The sequence below is a fragment of the Nuphar pumila genome, chromosome 13, assembly GCF_984573655.1.
Source record: "Nuphar pumila chromosome 13, dmNupPumi1.hap1.1, whole genome shotgun sequence".
Taxonomy (NCBI): Eukaryota; Viridiplantae; Streptophyta; class Magnoliopsida; order Nymphaeales; family Nymphaeaceae; genus Nuphar; species Nuphar pumila.
Window position 1 is genome coordinate 12,520,314 of NC_143261.1, and position 22,709 is coordinate 12,543,022.

The 22,709-nt window shown below is 38.6% G+C and overlaps 1 protein-coding gene across 1 annotated transcript; it reads right to left on the reverse strand.

Annotated features, from left to right (window-relative positions):
* Positions 1-395: 395 nt before the first annotated feature.
* LOC149817789 (putative 26S proteasome non-ATPase regulatory subunit 3) lies at positions 396-22,113 on the reverse strand. The gene is made up of 8 exons (XM_089984267.1): positions 21,925-22,113; positions 21,623-21,813; positions 2,211-2,348; positions 1,970-2,106; positions 1,740-1,794; positions 1,558-1,668; positions 1,245-1,484; positions 396-1,169 (listed from the first exon to the last, which is right to left on the reverse strand). The coding sequence occupies exons 1-8, from the start codon at positions 22,001-22,003 to the stop codon at positions 654-656; spliced, it is 1,467 nt and encodes a 488-aa protein (XP_089840393.1). The 5' UTR covers positions 22,004-22,113; the 3' UTR covers positions 396-653.
* Positions 22,114-22,709: the final 596 nt, after the last annotated feature.

The following is a 22,709-nucleotide window of genomic DNA, read 5'->3' on the forward strand; positions in this document are numbered from 1 at the left end:
AAATAGGAAAAACGCTTAAATTTCTGAAGCAGGAAAAGCGCTTAAAAAAACGTTTTTTGTTCCAAAAAATGCTTTTTGTTCCAAAACAACTAAGCATAACGAATACTGTAGTAGACATTTTTAAAAATTGAAATAATTTGAAGGTGATGGTTGCGTCTGCTGAGACCCATGGCTACGTGGTGTATCAAAGTTCCACTGATCATACTTTAGACTTGCTGTCCTGGATCGACGATGTACCTTTCAGATCATCTTTCTTGAACAGACAGCGCAAACAGTTAGTGATCAGATCTCTGATAGGCAACAAACTATGTGCGCTTTCCTAGTACCTAAATCGTACTCAATCCCATTTTCATAACGCGCTCAGATTGCCTCTATTCAAGGCATGACAAATCTTGGCTTGTTCAGCAGTATGTATACCAGGCAATTTTATTACAATCATTCTGAATCATGAATTTTTTCTAAATCCTGTGCTCCATTTTCAAGGAACTATTTGAAGTGCCAGAAAGACAAAAGCATGCAAAATACAACACTGTTCCAAAGCTGATACAAAATGTAGGCACAACAGCAAACAAAAATCTCGACTGAAGGATAAATAAAAACTGATGGCTGCAAGTAACTAAGTAGGCAAAACAATGGAATAATGCAATGCTCACTTAAAATTCATCATCATCCTCCTCAGCAATATGCTTTGCGAGCTCCTGTTCCTGTTGCTGTCTCTCTCTTCGCTTCTCTGAGCTCTCCTTCTCCTTCTTGTGGGCATTCGGCGGGAACCTCAGAGCCCTCACAGCCTCATTATGCATGTTAAGGCAAAAGGCTATCCTTGTGTGGAAAGCTGACTGAGGCTCATTGGTAGAATAAACATCCCCCGTTTCCTTAGACAGCATGTAACCATTTCCATGGTCAATTGTAGCATCTATAGCACCATCCCTTATCGACTTTGCTACTATGCATTCAGCATCTACAACTGGGGTTGCTGAATCCAACCTTAGTTTGGCAGCAACATCAGCAAGCGAAATGCGGGAGTAGGATATACTGATGTTGCGAAGCCCTGTCCTGATCACATTGTGGCGTAGCCTTACGATCAAGTTGTGGGTCCTGTCAGTACTGAAAGTCTTCACATACTTCTCAGCAACATTCCTGAAAAGTTCAAGATCTCCAATGCGAACAGCCTGTGCCCTATCAGAAATCAGCATAGATACTACTAATTTAAAAATAATTTGAAATGAGAACGCAAAAGGACATACATTGGTCAGCTCAAAGTAGGGCTTCAAAGCCTTCTTCATGCCACTTTGCATGAAAACTGTACGCTCAGGTATCTCACCAAGCAGCAAACGGACAATAACAGCCCATTTGTTGCATTGGATTCGAAAACCTCGAGCACTTGCTGGGGCCTTCCGAGCAGCCTGAAGAAGGCTCTCCTTAGCATCCGTGTACTCCAGCTGGATTGTCCGAATCCTTCCCAAGTAATATAGGTACCTGCAGAACTGGTAAAGAACTGACCAAATCAATAACAAGCAATAAAGATTGAACAACAGTTAAAATATGCAATGACCACACCTGCTGGTTGGAGTGAGCCTCAAAACGTGGAGTTTTGGACCGAAGCTTCTCAGCCTGGTCATATAGGTTGTAGTGAAGATAGTTCCTGAGGAGGAGATTCAAGAGTGTTTCCTGATAGAATGGACATATTAACATCTGCAATAATATGTTGATTAAAAAGGACAAATTGATAGGTAACAAACCTGCCCCAGTTCATCCCGTCGAAGAGTTGCCATGCGATGCAATGCAAGGAGATTACTGTGTACAGCAAAAGCAGTATCTAAGCAGAAGGTAAAGAACCTCCTATCTAGCATGTACATTTAAGGTGTTGAATGGTGCAAAGACTGGACCAAAACCAGATAACTTTAATTGACTTGGAAGTGCCAGGGACCATATATTTCATAAGGTGCATACGATTTAGTACCAAACTAACCCTCGAATTTCAGAAAGACTATCCGTCAGTTCATAGCTGTATGAATAGTAGAAGTACAATCTGCCTGCCAACACATCAACAGTCCTGCGGTTCAGCTGCTTCAGTCGAACAATTGCAGCTGAAGCACAAGCTTTTGCCTGCAGAGGGACCAAACCAAGTGAAAACACCAATATACAAGCCAAGATAGAACTAGGCAAGTCCTGAGAAAACATTTAACACAGTAGTAAAAGAAAAATGTTACCTCTTCATACTGCTTATGGTCAATCAGAAAAATTAAGACCAGCAAATATGAGTAGATCTCAAGCTCTGGCAATGAATACTTTGCAGGACCTTGGATGGCAGAAGATGCAGTGTCAACTTCCATATCATGAACATCTTCCTGTAACAAAAATCCATGAAAGGTCAGATACAACAGGCTACACACAAGCATTATGCAGAAATTAATGAGAAGCTCTACAAATTCTTCCTGCAAGCTAAAACTGCAATGACGCAATTCCTCACTGTTTTCAAAATTTTCACCATATACACGAGGGAACGGGATAAAGAAACACTATGTTAGAAATGACTTATATAACAGCATTTATAAACCTCCATACAGGATTATGTTATCATGTTCACAGAACTCTCCTGTTTCTCTTTTCATCGCTTGGACATTTCTTAAGATTTTAGAAGCAGATATCAAGTGATTTGAAGTATTGAATTTTTGGTGATTTTTCTAAGGATTTCTATATTGTAGAGGAATTCCTGACCAGATTTGAGAAATGTCTTGAATCTGATCAGGTTTTGAGTTTTTTAGTCCAGAAATTGCTTGGATTCATATTGTTTTTCTTGTAGGAGGCTAAGAAATCTGATTGGGTGAGCAGGTTTGGTGTTTTGGAGGACCTTTGTGGTGCTTTGGGGGTAATACTAGCAGGTAGTAACCCATTTTTTGGGTTTTATTGTGCACAACTGCCCTTGCTGAGTTTGGGCAGTGTTTGGCTTGGTTCAGTCCAAATAGCATATGCGTTATGCTTTGAAAGCAAGTTTGGTGTTTTGGAGGACCTTTGTGGTGTTTTGGGGGTGATACTAGCAGGCGGTAACCCATTTTTGGGGTTTTATTGTGATCAACTGCCCTAGTATTGCTGAGTTTTGGGCAGTGTTTGGTTTTGTTCAGTCCAAATAGCATATGTATTATGCTTTGAGGCACTCATTTGGACTGAGTTATGGTTTTTGGACTTGTTTGTTCCTAGCTATTGGGTTTCGGTTGGTTATGTGCATATTTATTATAGTATTGTATGTCTGAAGGTGTATCTTGTTAAGTTCTTGTCTGGTATATATCATATTGTAGTTTGTTTGCTATAGTTGTGAGCTTGAGCAGTACCTTTGCATCATAGTTAGAGGTGGTTGTAAGAATGAAGAAAGGAGACATTATTCAGTTTACTTCAATTAAGTTGGATGAAACTAACTATTCCTTTTGGTCTGAGTTTATAGTAATCATCATTGATGGTAAATGACTAAGAGGTTTTCTTGATGGAACTACAATGAAGCGCAAATTTAGAGATGTGAATTAGGAGAATGTAAGTAAATAATAGAAGATGAATAATGTGAAGGTCAAGACATGAAATCTTGGCTTTGTAGAACCAAGAATGGACATGAACATCTCTAAGTTTGTTGAAGTTAAGGATGCTTGGGGCTATCTCAAGCAAGTATACATATGCAAGAGAACTGGGCAAGATAGTATCAGGTAATGCAGAGATTAAAAGTGTTGAGGCAGATAAGTTGTGCTCTGAGTTCGATAATGGCAGAAGTGTTGTTATTCATAGAACATTCCTTCCTCCAGTCACCCAGGCGCTTTCTAAGATCATTGTTGAGGAGACTAAGATGAAATCTCTTCAATCCTACTCCTCTGGTGATTCTGTTACGGTGGCAGCGAAATAGCCTAACAGTTTTGGTGGGGTAAAGATGGGATCTCTAAAGTATGATACGAGTAATGTGTGTTGTCATTACTGTAAGAAAATGAGGCATATAAAAAAGGCATGCCCTTGTATTAAAAAGGAAAGGAATGAAGATTGGAAGAAGTGCTCCAGTGTTTGGAGTTGCAGGGAGAGGAATGTGGTAAAGAAGACAGTCATGTTTCTACTACGGCTTCCATCTTCACTGTCACTCCTGATGCACAAGCCTTTGTCACTTCTAGACTTGAGCTTAGCCAGTCCAACAACTTCTTTCTTTGACTGCTTCTTCGAGTTGTTTTGGTCCCACTGGTACATCTGGTTTTTGCAGGTATTCCTAGCTTGACTTCGGAATGGTTGATGGACTCAGGAGTGTCTTGTTGTATGACTGCAAATAAGTCTGTATTAACCAATTCTAGACAATGCAGTAGTGCCTTTGGCACCACAGATGGTTTCTTGATGAATTGAATGGGAAGGCAAGACTTGCAAATGATACAAAGCAAGTGAAAATACTCCTATGGAAGCTACTTGCAAATTAAAGTATACAGATTATGAACTACTCAGTGACCCTACAGTTTATAGGCAGCTAGTTGGGAGCTTGATTTACTTGACCATTTTGCGACTAGATATTACATTTGCAATCCATGTGGTGAGTCAGTTCATGAGTGCCTCAAGATTATTTCATTTGGCAGCAATTACAAGGATTATCAAATATATTAGAGGTACCATGCACTATAAATTGTTCTTTTCTACTACATTATTGGAGTTGAAGGCATACTGTGATGCAAATTTTGGGGGAGTTTCTCAGGATAGGAATTCTACTTCAGGGTTCTATGTGTTTTTAGGAGAATCATTAATATCATGGAGCAAGAAGCAACAAAGGATTGTTTTGTCCCCCACTGAGGCAGAATAACGTGCAATGGCTTAAGTTACTGAAGAGATTGTTTGGTTGGTACAGGACATAGGAGTAAACATAGTCACGACAACCACTTTGTATTGTGACAACCAGAGTGCTGTCCATATCGTAAAAAATCCAGAATTTCATGGGAGGACTAAGCACATTGAGATAGATTGTCACTTTACTGGTCGGACATATCTGGATGGAGTTATATCATTGGCATTTATTGGAACTTAGAACCAGATAGCTTATTGTTTTACGAAAAAATTACAGTTGAAGGCTTTCTAATCATTCTTGTTTAAGGTTGGGTTGATTGTGTTCTTATCACCTCAAGCTTGAGGAGTGAATGTTGAGAAAATGTCATATTTTCATTTGTGTCTAATACCCTCCAATGTAGTCTTTTATACATATGTTGTAAATTAGCATTTACCCACTTCTTTAGTCCTTTTGTCTTGTAGTGGGCTTTATGTAGTCGACCCTCTTTTAATATGTTGTAAACCTATTTTCTAAACTAATGAAATTACTCCTCATCCTCTTTCTTGGTTTTGCTTCTCTCTTCCTCTCTCTTAAATCAGATTCAACAATTACCAGTGCTATCACTGTAATGTGAACAAAGAAACACAGTTGAATACAAGTATTGAGTGACACTCAAAGAAATCAAATAAAAGGACGTCAAAACGGGGCCTAGGAAGGTCGGTTTTGGCATCCACAACAGACAACACTAACAACACAACAGACAACACTAACAAAAAATGTCCGACTTGCTCCAACAACTACAGCTCACAAAATGTTTGTTCGGAATCCCCAAATAAGAAACCGACCCAAACGTTCTATTCATGATTCAATACAATCACACGGATTATCAGATAAATAAAAACAATCTATTCAATTATGAAATAAAACAGTCACAATAAACAATATTAACCAAACACAAGATGTAGCAATCACAATCAACAAACAGAAGAAAAAACACTCAAACAGTTAGCTCCTGCAATGGGCTGCTGGTCAACGATGAACGACGTTCTTCTCGAGTACCCAACTCACGAACGGACTGTTGAGGGTCGACATACGGCCGATTAAATCTCCAAGCATCACTCATCTTTGACAGCCACAATGGGGACAAGGTGGAGAATGGGAAAATCTTCACATTTTAGGGGTTTCTTTCATATACAACAACAAAACTAATTATCCACATCCTCAAGTAGTTCTTTTAGGAAAAGAGGGAAAACGTATGGAGGGGAAAGGCTAGGATAGCCACATCTCTGGGCCCAATGGGATAGGTTATTCACCTCCCATTAAGGGCAATACAAGGCTGCCCCTTCTTGGCCCCCCTTGGACCAATGAGAGTTGCCCCTATTGGGTCTAATGGGAGGTGACCCACCTCCTACAAGCCTAATAGGTCATCCACCTCTTTCCTGACCAATGAGCTTCTTCTTGGATCCATAATTTTGAATTTAAAGATCTAGACCTCATTAATGAGGATCCAAACCCAAATGACAAATACCCAGGCTCATCAAAAAAAGATCCAGATCCACATAAAGAGGATCCAGGTTCAATTAATGAAAGTAAAACTACCCAAAATACACCTTACACCCTCCAATAGACCTAAAGAGATCCTAATGGGCTATTGGATCTAAATTTGGATCCAATTATTTAATTGGATTTGAAAAATCCTGAAGTTAAAAATAAATCCTAAATGCTAATACATAACATTTCAGGATCAAAATTAATCCCAATTTTTTTCCGAAAGCTCACAAAAAAATCAAAATTGCCCATTTAAAGTCTAAGATGGAGCGTGTTAGCACGTTCGAATCCGATGACATTTTTCCAGAACGTAGGTCCAGATGCACCGCATCACTTAATCCCCTGTCAAAAAGAATGGAGAAAAAAAAGCACCCACTTTAAGTCCTTGATAACTTTTCACTCCACATTAAAATAATACCACTAGAGCATTGTTTTAAAACTCGCCGAGTCAACTCGGTGACTCGGCTCGGCTCGGCCCTCCAACGAGTCAACCCGGCAAGCTTAACTCGGGCTGCGAAAACTCGGCTGCTGACTCGGCCGAGTTCTAGGATGTTTGAAATTTGATTTTTTGGGTATTTCACACACACATATTCACTTTTGTACTGAATAATACATCTTTCCCATGGACTGTCAGGAAAGATCTTTTTGAACAAATAACTGTTATAGTATATAAATCAAACAACAAAGCATTCTAGTTTATAAACCCAATTAACAAAGAATTCTATGCATCTAAATGCAGGGATTTCTTTCAAGACACATGGAGATTGGAGAGTTAGGACCTAAGGATTCCTTATCTGAATATCACATATTACTTTACATACATGATGATACAACTTCATAAAAAAACTCTGCCTCTATAACTAACATTGCCCCATCACCACCCTTTCGTGGACCACTAGAGGTCCAAGGCAACTTCTAGTTTTCCACTTTATGTTCTTGTAAATGATAGTTTATCTTATACAGTGATACTTTTCCCCAGTCTGTAGCATTTGGTGCAGCTTCTGGGTCATTTTACCAATATCATCTGTCTCTGTTTCTGCCCTTTGTCTAATTGGAATCTTTTTTATTTAAGAGCTGGGCATCATGAATCTAAGGCCTGCAACAATTTCACTTTTCCTAACCTCTAATCTTAGGCATTGAAAATTTTATTCTATCTTCTTTCGAGCTGCTAATAGCTGTTTGAATTCTTTCAAGGTGATGCATGGTGCAGAAAATCTGTCCAACTCCATTATGTGTTCTTTGTTTGTCCAAAATAATGAATCTCTTAACTCGACCTGCCATTCTCTGTATATTGCATGATCCAAGTGACTGCAATCCATAATCACACAGGATACCAGTGCCATTGGGATCATGTAATTCCCAAGGGCTATGAAGGTGTTGGCGTGATGAATCACTCTTGTACTGAATAATACATCTTTCCCATGGACTGACAATTTATATATTGTTTTTCTTTTAAAATCAAAAGTTAACAAAACCCGGTCCGAGTCACCGAGTTGACCCGCCGAGTCACGAGTCAATAAAGAACGAGTCGAGTTCCGAGTCACGGGTTTTAAAACCTTGCACTAGAGGACACATTTGCTAGAATAGGTAGGTCCTCCATTTTGTATTTTGTAACTCTCATTATATCCAACATCAATTGTTTGAGCCAATTTGCCAAGGATCTTTGTTTTTTCTAGTTGTTCTAGGCTCTAATATCCATGTAGTTGTTAAATTGTACATATACATATATTTATTGTATTTAAATATATATATATAATATTTGGGATCAAGTAGTGGCTAGATTTCTGGCTGTTGGGACTAAGTCAAACTAGTTTGACTTGCTCCCCCAACGGCTAGAAATCTAGCCGTTGGGAGGTCCGAAAGCATAAGATATTGATATCATCAAGCATAGTATACATTATATTACAAAACCTGTCCAAATATTATTAAGACTAACAGCAAAGACATACGAATGCACAAAGTACAAAATCCCACTATCGTGGCATAGTAAACATGTTATATTACAAAACCTGGCAAAGAATTAAGACACATCTACATACATAAACAAACACACATAACAATTCAATGTCACATCTACATAAGCAAACAAATATAACAAATTAATTAAAAAAAAGCAAAAAATGCACATAACAAGTTGCAGGGTATTGATTTTCCCGCCTAGGCAAGGACCGCCTAGGTGGGAAAATTGGTACCCCTGAATGGGAAAAACTAGGAATCCAGCCGTTTCCTAGTTTTTCCTTCGACTAGCCTGACTAGATGTCTAGTCGGCGCCTTTGACAACATAGGAGGTTCCTCTCTCATCTCTAATGCTCTCTCTCTTTTAGCTCTCTCTCTCTTCTCCCTATTGTGTATAAATAGGGGTGTTCTCCACTTCGTAAAGTTATGCTTTTGCACACTTGTTTCATTAAATAAAACATTTTTTATATTGTGTGCTTTATTGTGTATATCCAGTTTTTTGGGATTTGTGAGTGTGTTTCTTAGAGAACACTTTTTGTGGTTCCTTTTGTGGGATTTGTGAGTGTGTTTCTTAGAGAACACTTTTTGTGGTTCCTTTTGTGGGATTTGTGAGTGTGTTCCTTAGAGAACACTTTTTGTGGTTCCTTTTGTGGGATTTGTGAGTGTGTTCCTTAGAGAACACGTTTTGTGGTTCCCTTTGTGGGATTTGTGAGTGCGTTCTTTAGAGAACACTTTTTGTGATTCCTTTTGTGGGATTTGTGAGTGTGTTCCTTAGAGAACACTTTTTTTATTATCCAAAGTTTGTGGACTTTTGGCTTGTGATTGAAGACTCTTTGAATCCTTACATGGTATCAAAACTTGACTCTTTTGATTCTCATTCAAGTGTTCTTGATTGAGACATTGGTAGAGTGATCGTGATTGTGCAAGTACTTGTGAATTGTGATCGTACATCATTAGAGGATTCAAGTGTTGGCGTGATATAGGTGGAGTACTCGTGTTCTGCATTTTATTTTCTTTCCCCTCTTATCCCTTCTCTTTATCCCTCTCTACCCATTTCTTGCATGATGGATGACAATGAAAATGTCACCATTAAATCATGAAACTCAATGATTTTAACTATGTAACATAGGCTTCTATTATAAAGCATTTTATTTGGGAAAAAAGGGTTGTCTGGACTAGTAGCTGAATTTGATCCAAAACCCAAACTAGTTCTCACCAAGGTAGAAGGTGAGAAAGAGGTAACACTAACAGAAAATGAAAAGACAAAAGTCATTACCAACTATGAGAAGAACTGAAAAGAATGAAGAATGAGATATGTCAAGCTCATGTCTTGGCTTATTAGCAGTGTGGATGTTAAAAAATGCTCTAGCCTTGCCAAATTCAAACATGCAAACAAGGCCTGAGAGTATCTCAAAATAATGAATTCTCTTAAAGATATTGCGTGCAAGATAGAGTTTGGACCATGATCCAAGATGAAAAAAGTATTATAGAATACTATAATGACTTGTTTAAACTTTGGGAAGAATTGGCTCTTTTAGCACCAAAATGGCATTGCCCTGAAGATATTGAACTCCGCCAAAAACAAATAGATGCAAAGCACTTTTATCAATTTATCAACGGTTTGAGACTCCGCCAAAAACAAATAGATGCAAAGCACTTTTATCAATTTATCAACGGTTTGAGACCAAACTTTGAATCAACTAAATTGATTTTTATTCATAGAGGAAAACCTCCCTCTATTGAAGACACTATAGAGGAGTTGAGTATGGAAAAAAATAGGTTGCATGTGGCAAAAAATGAAGATGACTCGGTCTTGGCATTATGTTTGTGCATATAAACCATCTCATTATAAAAGATGAAATGACTACTATAAAAGGAAAACTATTTGTCATTATTTCCATGAATTGGGACACATCAAGCCCCAATGTCCTAAGCAAAAAGAGACATATGAGAAGGTCGCTTTGGTTGGTTCTCTACAAGAATCAAGTGACATTCGCACATCTCAAAAATCATCTATTGGAAGTGTCTCTAGCTCAACTAGTGGAAGCTCTTAAACCTCTTCTCAAAGGAGCGTCTTCTTAAACTGGAGTCATTGTTTCATCTTTTTCCAACCCCTGTAAATTTCCTTGGCTTCTCAATTCTGATGCATCATTTTATATGACCCCAAACAATGATATCTTATCTGAATATCATAACTCAAGTATGTCAAATGTTTTTACAGCTTTGTACATCTCTTCAAATTGAAGGAATAGGGAATTTTGAAAAACATTTTTTAAAATAAAAAGGTTTTTTATTTAAAAAATCTGACACATTCCTAAATTAGACCTAAATCTTTTATCTGTTTCAAATATCCTACTATGGTTGTAATATTTCCTTCTCTTCAAATGAATGCTTAGTGAAAGATCATCACTCAAGGAAGTTGATTGGGCAAAGCCATAAAGAAGGAGGACTCTTATATATGGATATTTTGGAAATACCCAAAGATGTTTTTCATTGTAATGTACAAAAATTAGATTTGAATATATGGCATAAAAGATTAGGACATCCAAATGTTTCAAAAATCTAATATTTTCTAAATTTGAAATTTTTTTGTAATCTTAATGATTTCTCTTGTGAAGACTGTGTTCTTGAAAAAATGAAGAGATTATCATTCTATAATAGAACTTTTGTTTTATCTAGACTACTTGAGTTAATTCATTCGGATGTTTGAGGTCCAGCACCTGTATTATCTAAAGGTGGATATGCATATTATGTCATATTTGTGGATGACTTTACTAGACACACCTAGATATACTTCGTTAGGCATAAATTTGAAGTCTTTTTTCACTTTAAAATTTTCATAAGTTGGTTAAAAATAGGGTTGAAAACGAAATTTATATACTTCATATTGATTCAGGGAGAGAATTTGTTGTATCAAATGATTTTAAAAATTATCTTAACCTTCATGGCATCACACATCAAAAATCTTATCCTCACACACCACAACAAAATGGTTTAACAGAAAGAAAACATAGGCACATCACTAAAACTTCAAGAACCTTACTTATTGCTAATCATGCACCTATGATTTTTTGGGCAGAAAATGTCTTAACAATTGTTTATCTTAATGCCATCATCCTCTTTACAAAATATTTCACCTATTAAAAAACTTTTTAAACTCTTTCCTGACTATGATAGATTACGAATCTTTGGTTGCAAATGTTTTGTATTAACCAACAAAAATGACAAGTTTTCTCCTAGAGCTATTTCTTGTACCTTTTTTTGTTATGCCGACAACTAAAAGGGATATTGGTGTTATGATTCTAAGACTGAAAATTCTATATTTCTAAAAATATAACTTTTTGGAAAAAAAATTCTTTGATAAAGATCAAGCTAAGGAAGCAACTGAGTACTCGTTTTTATTTGATCTTGGTTCCAACCAAGTTATTGACGATTGTGATTGTGATTATGATTTTGAAAATGTCATTGAATCAAGAGATAGGGAGTCTCTTGACGAAGTACCTCATGATGATCGAACTTGTTTACAATACTCTAGATGAGGATGTCCAAAACCTCAATTTGCACTTGAAAATTTCTCTAACTTAGATGAAGAACTGCATACTAGGAAATCATCTACAGTTTCAAAGCCTCCATCAAAATTTGTTTCATATGACCCTTTCTCATCTAAATATCAAGCATGCATAGCCTTAATTCACTTGAATGTAGAACCTTTATCTTATGTTCAAGCCAAGGAATACTGCGAATGGGTTAAAGCCATGAGGGTAGAACTAGATGCATTAGAAAAGGCTCAAACTTGGTTCTATAGGTTGTAGGTGTGTATATAAGATAAAAACCAAGAGCGATGAGACCCTTGAGAGATACAAAGCTAGGCTAGTTGATAAAAGATATGTGCAAGAATATGGCATAAATTATGAAGAAACCTTTGCACCTATTGTTCGCATAACCATAATTAGAACCCTCATTGTGGTTGCTTCAGTTAAAAATTGATACATATATCAAAAGAATGTTAAAAATGTCTTTTTAAATGGCAACCTTATGGAAGAAGTGTACACATAGGCACCCCCAAGTATGGGTATAACTCAAGGGAAGGCTCTTCGTCTGCATAAGGCATTGTATAGTTTGAAACAAACTCGATATTGGCTTTAGATCCTGTGTGACTGACACGACTTTGTTTGTTAAGAACTTTGATGCAGGTATTGTCATTCTGCTTCTCTATGTTGATATGATAATCACTGGAGGAGACAAATAGTGAGTTCAACATATTAAAAATATCCTTAAAACTAGTTTTGAAATGACTGATTTAGGTTTTTTACGGTATTTTCTAAGAATAGAAGGTGCTTATTATACTAAAGGGTATTTATTATCTCAGTATAAGTTGTGCTTCTAATATTGTTCTCAGGTATGGTATGTCAAGGTTGACACTCCTTAAATAACAAATATCAAAATGAAAATCGATGATTGGGAGCGTCTAAATTATCCAACTCCTTATAAACAGCTTATCAAAGTTCTTTCTTACTTGACAATTATTAGACCTGATATAGCACACGTCGTACACCCAACTAGTCAGTTTCAACATACTCCCACATCGGTTAAGATGGGAGTTTTGCGCATTATTAGATATCTTAAAATTCTATTTCTAGAGGCTTGTTTATGCCTTCCTCGCCTACATTAGATTTACTTGCATATACAAATGCAAACTCGGGAGGTGATCCTAATAATAGGCACTCAACCATAGGTTTTTGTGTTTTCTTAAGTGACTCATTGATCTCATAAAGGTGAAAAAAGTAACAAAAGTGAAGTCGAGTACCGAGTCATGGCTATTACCACAACAGAGGTGGTGTGGTTAAGAAAGATTGTTGGTTGATACGAGAATCAAGATTCTAGAAGCTTCAAAGATGTGATGCGACAACAAGAATGCTACACTGCCAACAACAATACCTTCACAAAAGGACGAAGCACAACGACATGGATTGTCATTATGTTTGAGAGGAATATCTTCAAAGAACCATTGACCCGCCCTATGTCACATGTGAGTACCAGTTGGCAGACTTTTTACCAAACCTTTCTCTGCTCCTAGGTTTAACTTTCTTTTACGCAAACTTTCGGTTATCCTACCGTAAGTTTGAGAGGGGGTGTTAAATTGTACATATACATATTTGTGTATATAGTATAGTATATATGTATATGTATATGTATGTATATATACATATATTTATATTTTTATATATTTGGGACCAAGTCAAACTAGTTCTACTTGCTCCCAACGACTAGAAATCTAGTTGTTGGGAGGTCCCTCTCTCATCTCTAGTGCTCTCTCTTTTCCCTATTGTGTATAAACCGGGGTGTTCTCCCTTTTGTAAAGTTATGCTTTCACACACTTGTTTCATTAAATAAAATAATTTTTATATTGCGTGCTTTCTTGTGTATATTGTTAAGATATGTGTATTCATATACACATATATGAATATATAAATATATGTAAACAGAAATACCCATCAAGGGTATTTCAGTCTTTTCACTAAATAGGCGTCAGCCCATTAGGGGCTGATACTTTTAGCTTTTTGTATTTTACTGTTAGCTTTTTGTATTTTTTATTTTTGTTCTTTTTCACCTTTTTTATTTTGTCCTTTTGTGATAGGGACAGCTCCATATAGCTGTTGGAGCTGCCCCAACGGTCACAAACGTGACTGTTGGGTGCAGCCCCAACAGCCATATGGGGCTGCCCCATATGCCTCCTCATGTATTATAAATAGGCCTTGTATTCATAACTCATTTTTGTAACTCTATGCAATAACAAATTGTTAGACTTTGTGAGTGTAACCCTTGTGTGGGTGGTTTGATGATTCAATCAAGTATTCTACTTGATTGAAAGTGTGTTCTTGCATGTTCATTGGATTCAATCCATTTCATTACATATATCCCCTTTTATGGGATTTGTGAGTGTATTCCTTAGAAAACACTTTTTGTGGTTCTCTTTGTGAGATTTGTGAGTATATTCCAGAGTTACCGGAAGCGCCTAGGTAAAAGGGGAAGTGCGAAACGTCGCGCTTCCGAAGCGTGAGGGGAAGCGTCCTCTTTTTTTGGGAAGCGTGCTTCCCTTTTATGGGAAACGCGCTTCCCATTTATGGGAAGCGCGCTTCCCCCATGCTTCCTCATTTTTTCTATTTTTTTCGCTTCCCCCTCGCTTCCGATTCGCTTCCTAGGTCGCTTCCGGTTCGCTTCCTAGGTCGCTTCCTAGGTCGCTTCCTAGATGGTTCAGAATTTTTTTCTAAGTAGTCCCACGCTTCCCCGCTTCCTAAATTTTTTAAAGTGCCTCGCTTCCCGCTCCTGCTTCCCGTATTGCTTCCCGCTCCCGCTTCCTCGACTGGTAACTCTGGTATATTCCTTAGAGAACACTTTTGTAGTTATCTACTCAAGTTGATGGACTTTTGGTTCGTGATTGAAGACTCTTTGAATCCTTACACCTTCATGAGGAACTAATGAATTTTCCCTTGACCTCTTGGTCAACTTGCAAAGGTCCTTTGAAAAGCTCAATGGTAACCCCCAACTCCTTGGGCAGTTATTTCTTCTTTGCTGGCACCCTGACAAAGGCTTGCTCCACCCTCCCCACTTTGCCATTTAACATGACATTTAGCTCTTTTACTTGAGTCTCAAACTGAAACCCTAATATATTTAAAGAAACAACCCACCTCCAAGCCAAGCAGATTGGTAATAGACATGGCATACCCCCTTGAGACACTGGAGCCTTCCACTCCGAAGGCGAGAGGAAAACCTGCTAGCCCATTACAGAGTTTAGAGTTGGAGTGGGCCTAAGAGAACCATCATACCCACTGAAAAGGGACAAACCCTAGGTCAAATCATATTTGTTGTGAGGGGAAGAGGGAAACTACCAATCACTCCTACTTTCTTTTAGAAAGGTCATTACAACATAATCTATTATTGAACCCACTACCATACCCTTTTCTACTACCTTGTTGCCGGAAGATGAAGGGGCACCAACCAACAAGGCTTCCTTCAGTAATAGAGTCTTAACCACCATTTTGTTGCCACCCAATCTGAGAACTTCAATTCTTTCAACTCCAAGCTCTGTTACCATGCAATAATGACCAAGGAGTACACCAACCAAGGGGAGAGAAGGGGCAAGAGGAAGACCAAGAGAAACCTAAGAACCCCTCCCCCCCCCCAATGGCATTAGATTGAACATAAGATGCCAAGTTAGGGCTTGAAAGGGGAACAAAATGATATTTAACTACTAAACCCTTGGTTAAACTCTACCTATGATCAGGACAATTGTCAAAATGCTTGTATTAGGACAACAAGACATGAACTTTGGATTGGATAGTATCTTGTTACCCGATCAAGGGAGGCCATGTGATTCACTAGAAGATTGGGATTGGGGATATAAACACACAGAGCCACCACACTACATTGGGAATCAACACCTCTCATCGCATTGCAAACTACAACTCGAGCACATTCGCCAATGACATTCCAAATTCTCCAATGACTCCCCCACCCCCAACTAGATTCTGGGCAAATCATAGTAATCTGTAGATTGCATTGGTTAAATCCCTTTCAGGTGGTGAAGAATCGACCGCTATGGCAGCAGGTTTGCTAGGAAGTTGGTGTTGATAGCCTTAGACTACTTCCAATGATGCCCTAAGTTGCTTTGGTTGCATCTTGGCTTTTGACGAGACTCCATAGTGGCACACACTCACTGGCCTATTAGGCTATCACTCTATCCACCAGTATCACCCTTTATTTTGCTTCCATTGTTCTTCTCCCATCATTGCAACTAAGGTTTAATCAAGTCATACACATCTACCCCTTGATGGGTTCATCAATATCTTATGTCTTGGTGTCTAGGATGCAATTTTCTCTTCCCTTTTTCACAAATGTTTAGCTTAAAGCAACTAAGATTGTGTTCAAGTTCTAAGAGAAAATCTAGCCCTTGATGGGTTCATCAACATCTTATGTCCTGGTATCTATTTCAAAGGGATGTGATTTTCTCTTCCCTTTTTCACACAGGTTTAGCTTAAAGCAACTAAGATCATGTTCAAGTTCTAAGAGAAAATCTAGCCCTTGATGGGTTCATCAACATCTTATGTCCTGGTATTTCTTTCAAAGGGATGTGATTTTCTCTCCCCTTTTTCACAAACGTTTAGCTTAAAGCAACTAAGATTCTGTTCAAGTTCTAAGAGAAGCCAATTTCACGAAAAAAGGGAGAAAAACAAAAAAAAAACTTCAGTTTACCATTTTCGGTTCTACTTCATACTTTTGCAATATGTTGTCTGTTTGTTGCATATCTCTTTAGCACCCAGAGCAAATAGTAAGCATCAAGCTGGACTCTTTCAATTTCTTCTTTTAAAGAGCCATCTCAAACAGTTATGCTTTAAAGACAGTAGAGCCCTCTCAAATGGCAATTTAGTGCTTACATTTCCTCGATCAAGAAGTTATGCTTATATCTTCCCTATAGGCACCATCATGTGGGTCGCTACAGTGATACATCCAATTATTTCATTTGTTCCAAAAATTTCTCTACAAGAAGAAGATATCTTTTAACTAAAATTCTTAAGCACATGACTGAAAAGACAAACCAATTCAAGCAATAGAGAAAGCACATTAACACAGACAATGAGTTGAAGCCATCATTGAAGAGACAAACCAGTTCAAGACAAAAGATATCATATCCAGTGACAAAGGCAAGTATAGCAGGTAGTGAACCTACAAAAACAACTCAAGCCATAGAGTATGTAGACAAAGACAAAAGTTTCTTTTCACTAGGTCCTATTTGCAGAGAAGATTTAACAAACAAATGTGATATAGCCAGTCACATAGCCTAGGTAAAGGAGAAGGTGTGCATATGGTGGCATTAAATCCTACAAATGAGTTGTCTGGTCAATATCAATACACATTTCCACAAGAGATCTTAGAAGAAATTACACGGAGAAGACCGTGGTATTATAGAGTGCAATTCAAATATAAAGATAGGTAAAATAAACAGAGTCATTTGCTTTAAGTTGGCATCACACATGGTTCATAAATTCCAATAATGTTCAAGAAATGTAGCTTGGAAGGACAGCTAGCAACTCCTCATTCGCTTATACATTGTGATTGATTGCACACACTTATGATAAAAGTGATCTTTAATACCCATCAAACAAACTGATCACAAAGTTACAAATATCAAAACAAATGAACTTATTAGGGAGCTTCATAGATTGATTCTTAAATAAAATGAATTCATGATGCATTGGCTGAAGATGATAAAAACAATTGAAACCCCAACAACCCCAGCTCACTTTGACAAAAAGGTCCGAGGAGCCTTTTCACAAACCACTCAATTTCAATAACATAGAAAAATTGTTCGAGCTTTCCAATATCTAATCCTTAGGGACCTGATATCAAAACATGATCAAACTTTGTGCTTAAACTTCATGCATGACAAGAACCGAAAGCAATAGGTTGTACAATGTAAATGAATGTATACATTGAAGTTCAAGCCAAATGGAACTATAGAACGATATAATGTTAGGTTAGCTGCAAAGGGATACACACATGAACAAAATATCAAGAGACTTTTGCACAATGGGAAGTTGAATTTTATTCGAGTTATTCTTTCTCTAGTCGCCCACAAACCATGGCTATTATACCAACTAAATGCGAAGAATGCCTTCCTCCATGGAGATCTTCAAGAAAAAATGGACTTGGCTCCACCCAGGCTTCTAAAAAGGATAGGACAACATGTAGTGTAAAAATTGAAAAAGGTTATCCACTTGGTTTGAAAGATACAGCAAGGATACCATAGAGTCTGAGATCCAAAGAAGTGCATTTGACCCATTTTTTTCATAAAGAAAGGTGAACTAGTTATCATTCTTATTGTGTACGTGGATGATACAGTGATAATCGATTGACAAGGAAGAGACCACAAGGGTGAAGCATTACTCGAAGCAAGGGGTCGAGGTTACATAAGGAAATAGTAATCTTCCAAAGAAAATGTGTTACAGTTTTTGAAGGAAACTAATATGTTGGAGTTAAATCCCATAGATACCCCTATAAAACAACCACAAATTAGAATCATATGAAAACAAAGATAGATACCAAGGTCTTCTGAAAAACATAAAAAGTTGATATATCTCACCATCACAAGGCCAAACACCATGTATGATGTGAGTGTGTTTTGGTGAAAATTGTGGGTTATGTTGCATAAAGTTGCAATGGACCTCTTCAAGAACAAGCATGCATGCAAAATCTGGAAAAGAGGGATGAAGAGAGAATGTGTATGTTTTGGTGTTTGAAATGTTATTAGTTGGGATTGGGGGCTCAGATTCGCCTTTGCTCAGACATGAAGCCCAAGGGCCATGGCTGCAGTGGTTGCCTGCAAATGCAAAGGCCATCCTGACCTGCCTCGCCATGGCTTAACCAAATGGGCGTCTGCAGATATGCTAAACGAAGTCATCACTACCCCATTAATAGGGAAATGAAAAAGAAAGAAGAAAGAAAAAAGAAAAAAGAAAAGCAGAAGAAGGTAATGATGATGACGAGGGCCTGTTGTTTATTGGTAAGTAATCACAGGCATTCTAGAATAAAGCAGCCCTCCAACCTTCACTCTCTAGGGCCTCATACTCTATTCTTTCCTGCGTGAGGGACGACCCTTTATATACAAACTTTCTCTATGAAAAGAAACATCTAGACTCTCTCTCTCTATCCACTTTTTTTTTTAATTTCTTTTCTGATTTTCTCTTTCCCTTTTGCTAACGCAAAACCAATATTAGAGTTCATTTTTGCCATCATATCGCGTTCTGTTGCTCTGTTATACCCAAGGTACAAAGCCATATCCCGATTAATCAAGTTAGTCCTATCACTTTCTATTAAATATCACAATTGGCTTCACTGAATCACAGTGTCCCAAACATCCCTGTTTAGCACAATTCAAAAGGCTAAATGATATAGGCGCTGGCCTTATGTTAAGCTTGGACCGGTCAAGGTATCACTGAGGTGGCAGTGGTTGGGCCTAAGTGGGGAAAGTGCAGTTTTGTGCTGGCCTTCATATTCAAGGTGTGTTGAGTTTATTAAGATACTTGAAGGAAGAATCCTCTACAGAAACAATAAACATTACAAAAGGGTTGAGTCCTTAGATGATAGAAGTATAGAAATGCCTACAATTGAGTATTGTACTTTTGTTGGTATAACCTCGTCTCATGGAGGAATAAAAAACAAGATGTGGTATTTAGATCTAGTATAAAGCCCAAGTACGGAGGACTGAGTTACAATGCATGTGAAGGAATGTGGATAAGGTCTATCTTAAGTGAGATGGTTATCTAAGTCGCACTACCCATACACTATTGTGAAAATAATTGTGCCATACACATTACTGCAAATCTAATACACCATGAATAGACAAGGCATATTGGGATAGCTTGTCCTTTTATTGGGGGACAAATTGAGAATGACATATTAAAAGTTCCACACATAAGGACTGAAGGCCAATTAGCCGACACTGCCACAAAGGCAGTAAATAAAGCAAGAAATATGGGACTTGTAGGCAAGTTGGGGATGATAGATGTTTTTATCCATAACCCGAAGGAGAGTGTGCCCACGAGGGCTCCATTCATCTAGCTAAGGGATGGCTCATAAAGGGACAAAGTTGAAGGGACACCGTGAGTTCAAAATCTGACTTCAATGTCCTTCGCTGCAAGGTCAAAACTAGGTGTTTTCCCTGGTGGGCAAGAGAGACCTGGGGTTTTACATTGCCAGATGTTGCAAACAAGGCACGGGTCAACCAATTATATTTTTGACAGACAGAAAATTGACAGATTTCTCTAACTATCCCAAACAAAAAAAACTTAAGGGAGAGTGTTGTAAGAGGAACATTTTCATCCTCGATGACTTGAACAAGCTATGGTTTGGCCTTTTTTGTAAAAACGTGTAGTGGGGTATAGAGGACATTCTAGTCCTTCTAATATTTTAGTAGCCTAATAATAAAATGAGTAGGGTCGACCAATAGAAACCATTTCTATCTCTTCCCTTCCATCATCATCATCATCCGCTCTCTTCCCTATTTCTATCTCTTTTGGTTCCATTTCTTCTCTTGATCTTTTGTTGTGGGCACCTAATGACTACTTTCAATTTTTAAGATGTAGAAGGCCAAATATTCAAGAAAACACATGAACGATCATATCACAAGCTTCCATTTTCTCAATTTGTACTCATATCTATTTCTGGTAATTTCAAACCTAAGAAGAGCCAAAAAGATAACACCATAAAGAAAATATAGGAGATGTTTCCTTCCATCTTCAATAACTAAAATGATACATAATGGTGTGACCCTAGAGTTGCTTTTTGTGTGGATAACTGGTAACAAAGCCACGACTATAGGAAAAGGACAGAGCATGAATATTATGACCAAACTAAATAACAGGACCCTCAGATATCAACTCATCAATAAGTATCCCAAGTCGTTCCAAAGAAAAGCAATCTCAAAAAAACAATACTTCAAGAAATAACCATGCTTCAAGAACCAAAGCTGCAAACCACATTATAAACCTAAAAAGCTTGTATAGCATGATCAACACCAAAGATGGTGGATTATCTTACAACTATAAAACATTTGAAAGGAACAAAACGGAGATACCCATGCACAGGATTTCTCAAACCAAGCCTGAGCTAGAAAATGGTAGCTATCACTGAACATGCAAACTAGAAACAACCCCGCCACCCATCCACCCGCCCAACGAGTTCCCAGATATCACAGCCAACGCCATGTTGCAAACAGACATACTATCACAAACTATAAACAATAATTAACAATATGTTTACAAAGTTCTCAAAACCTCTGTGTCTTCTACTACCTCAACCGACTTAGACCCCCCAAAAGAATTTTCTAGGATCCTCAGTGACATTCCTCCATTCCCAAACAAATAATCTTAGACATGAATATCAATGTAAATAGCTTGTGAAATTCTGATAAAACAAGAATGCCTAAACCCTACGCCAGCAAAAGAAAATATCGCTTTTTTTGGGACCAGATTATCATTATATTCGACGTAACTTACATAACAAGTAAACCAAATTCATGTCAATAATCAATCATATGGTCACACCCATTGCAGGAATCAATGAAAAAACACAACTCCAGTTCATTTCCAACCACTATGTCTCGCCAACAACTAAACAAACCCAAGAATTACCTCAGTACAAAATTAAACCCTAAAAAAAGAGCAACAATACAAAGAAAACCAAATAAAGAAGAAAACGCGCCCAATAAACAACCGAATCAAAACCCTAACCCTAAAAGAGAATACCAGCTCGAAGAATCAAACAAGGAAAAGGCATTGTTCGACGTACTTTGGGAAGGTAGGAAGACAACCGGACCAGGACCTCCGACCCCGGCACCAAAATGTGGTGAAGGAAGGCCGACAGCACGGGCGCGGTGAGCTTCCGCCGCAGCGCGATCGTGTGGCGGACGGCTCGAACGATCCGGCGGACCTCCTTCGTGTACGCTCCCGTCTCGATCAAGGCGCCGATCTCCGTGAGATCTTCACCGGAACAGCAGCAAACGAATCAGAAGGACTAGATTGGTACCCTAAAAAAGAAATCCACAAAAAAAACCCTAGAAAAGAAAAAATTGGTAAGGTTGGGATCGTTACATTGAAGAACCGGGGAAGCAGAGGAGGATTGAGAGAGAGAGGGGGCGGGATGTTCCTTCATCTCCACGTCTTGAGTCATCTTCTCCTCTTCTGCGAATTGGTTCAGCAGAGAGAGAGAGAGAGAGAGAGAGAGAGTGAGTGAAGAAGAAGAAAAGGAGCAAAGGGATGCCAACTCGCTCGGTTTCTTTAATATAGTACCGCTGCGATTTTTCCGAAACGATCTTAGGTTTGGGTTGAACGGCTTTTACTTGTAGGGATGGCAGTGGACCGGGGGTGGGAAACGGGACCTTGCCCCGCCTCGCCCCGTTTGTACAGGAGATCGAAGACATGAAACGGGGATGGCGGTGGGGATGGACTTACGCTTTCCCCCGGCCCGCCCCGGCCCGCCCCGCCCCGCCCCCATCCCGTTTGGACCGAAGATGGTGGACATAAAACAAGGATGGAGGTTAAAATCCAAACTTGTACGAGGATAGAGGCAGGGATGGAAGTCCGGATTTTGAGACGGGGCGGGGGTGGAGACTTTGTCCTTCGACCCTGCCCCGGTCCACTGCCATCCCTATTGGACGGAGACATACTTTTAAAAATACCTGAAACAATGTGTAACCATGTGTTTATTCGTAGCTAGGGATGACAGTGGACCGGGGGGAAAGCGGGGCCCCGCCTCGCCCCGTTTGGACCGGGGATGAAGGGTATGAAACAGGGATGGAGGCGGGGACGAAGGTTAAAATTCATCCCCGTCCGGAGGTGGAGGCGGGGATGGACGTGCACTTTTCCCCGATCCCCGC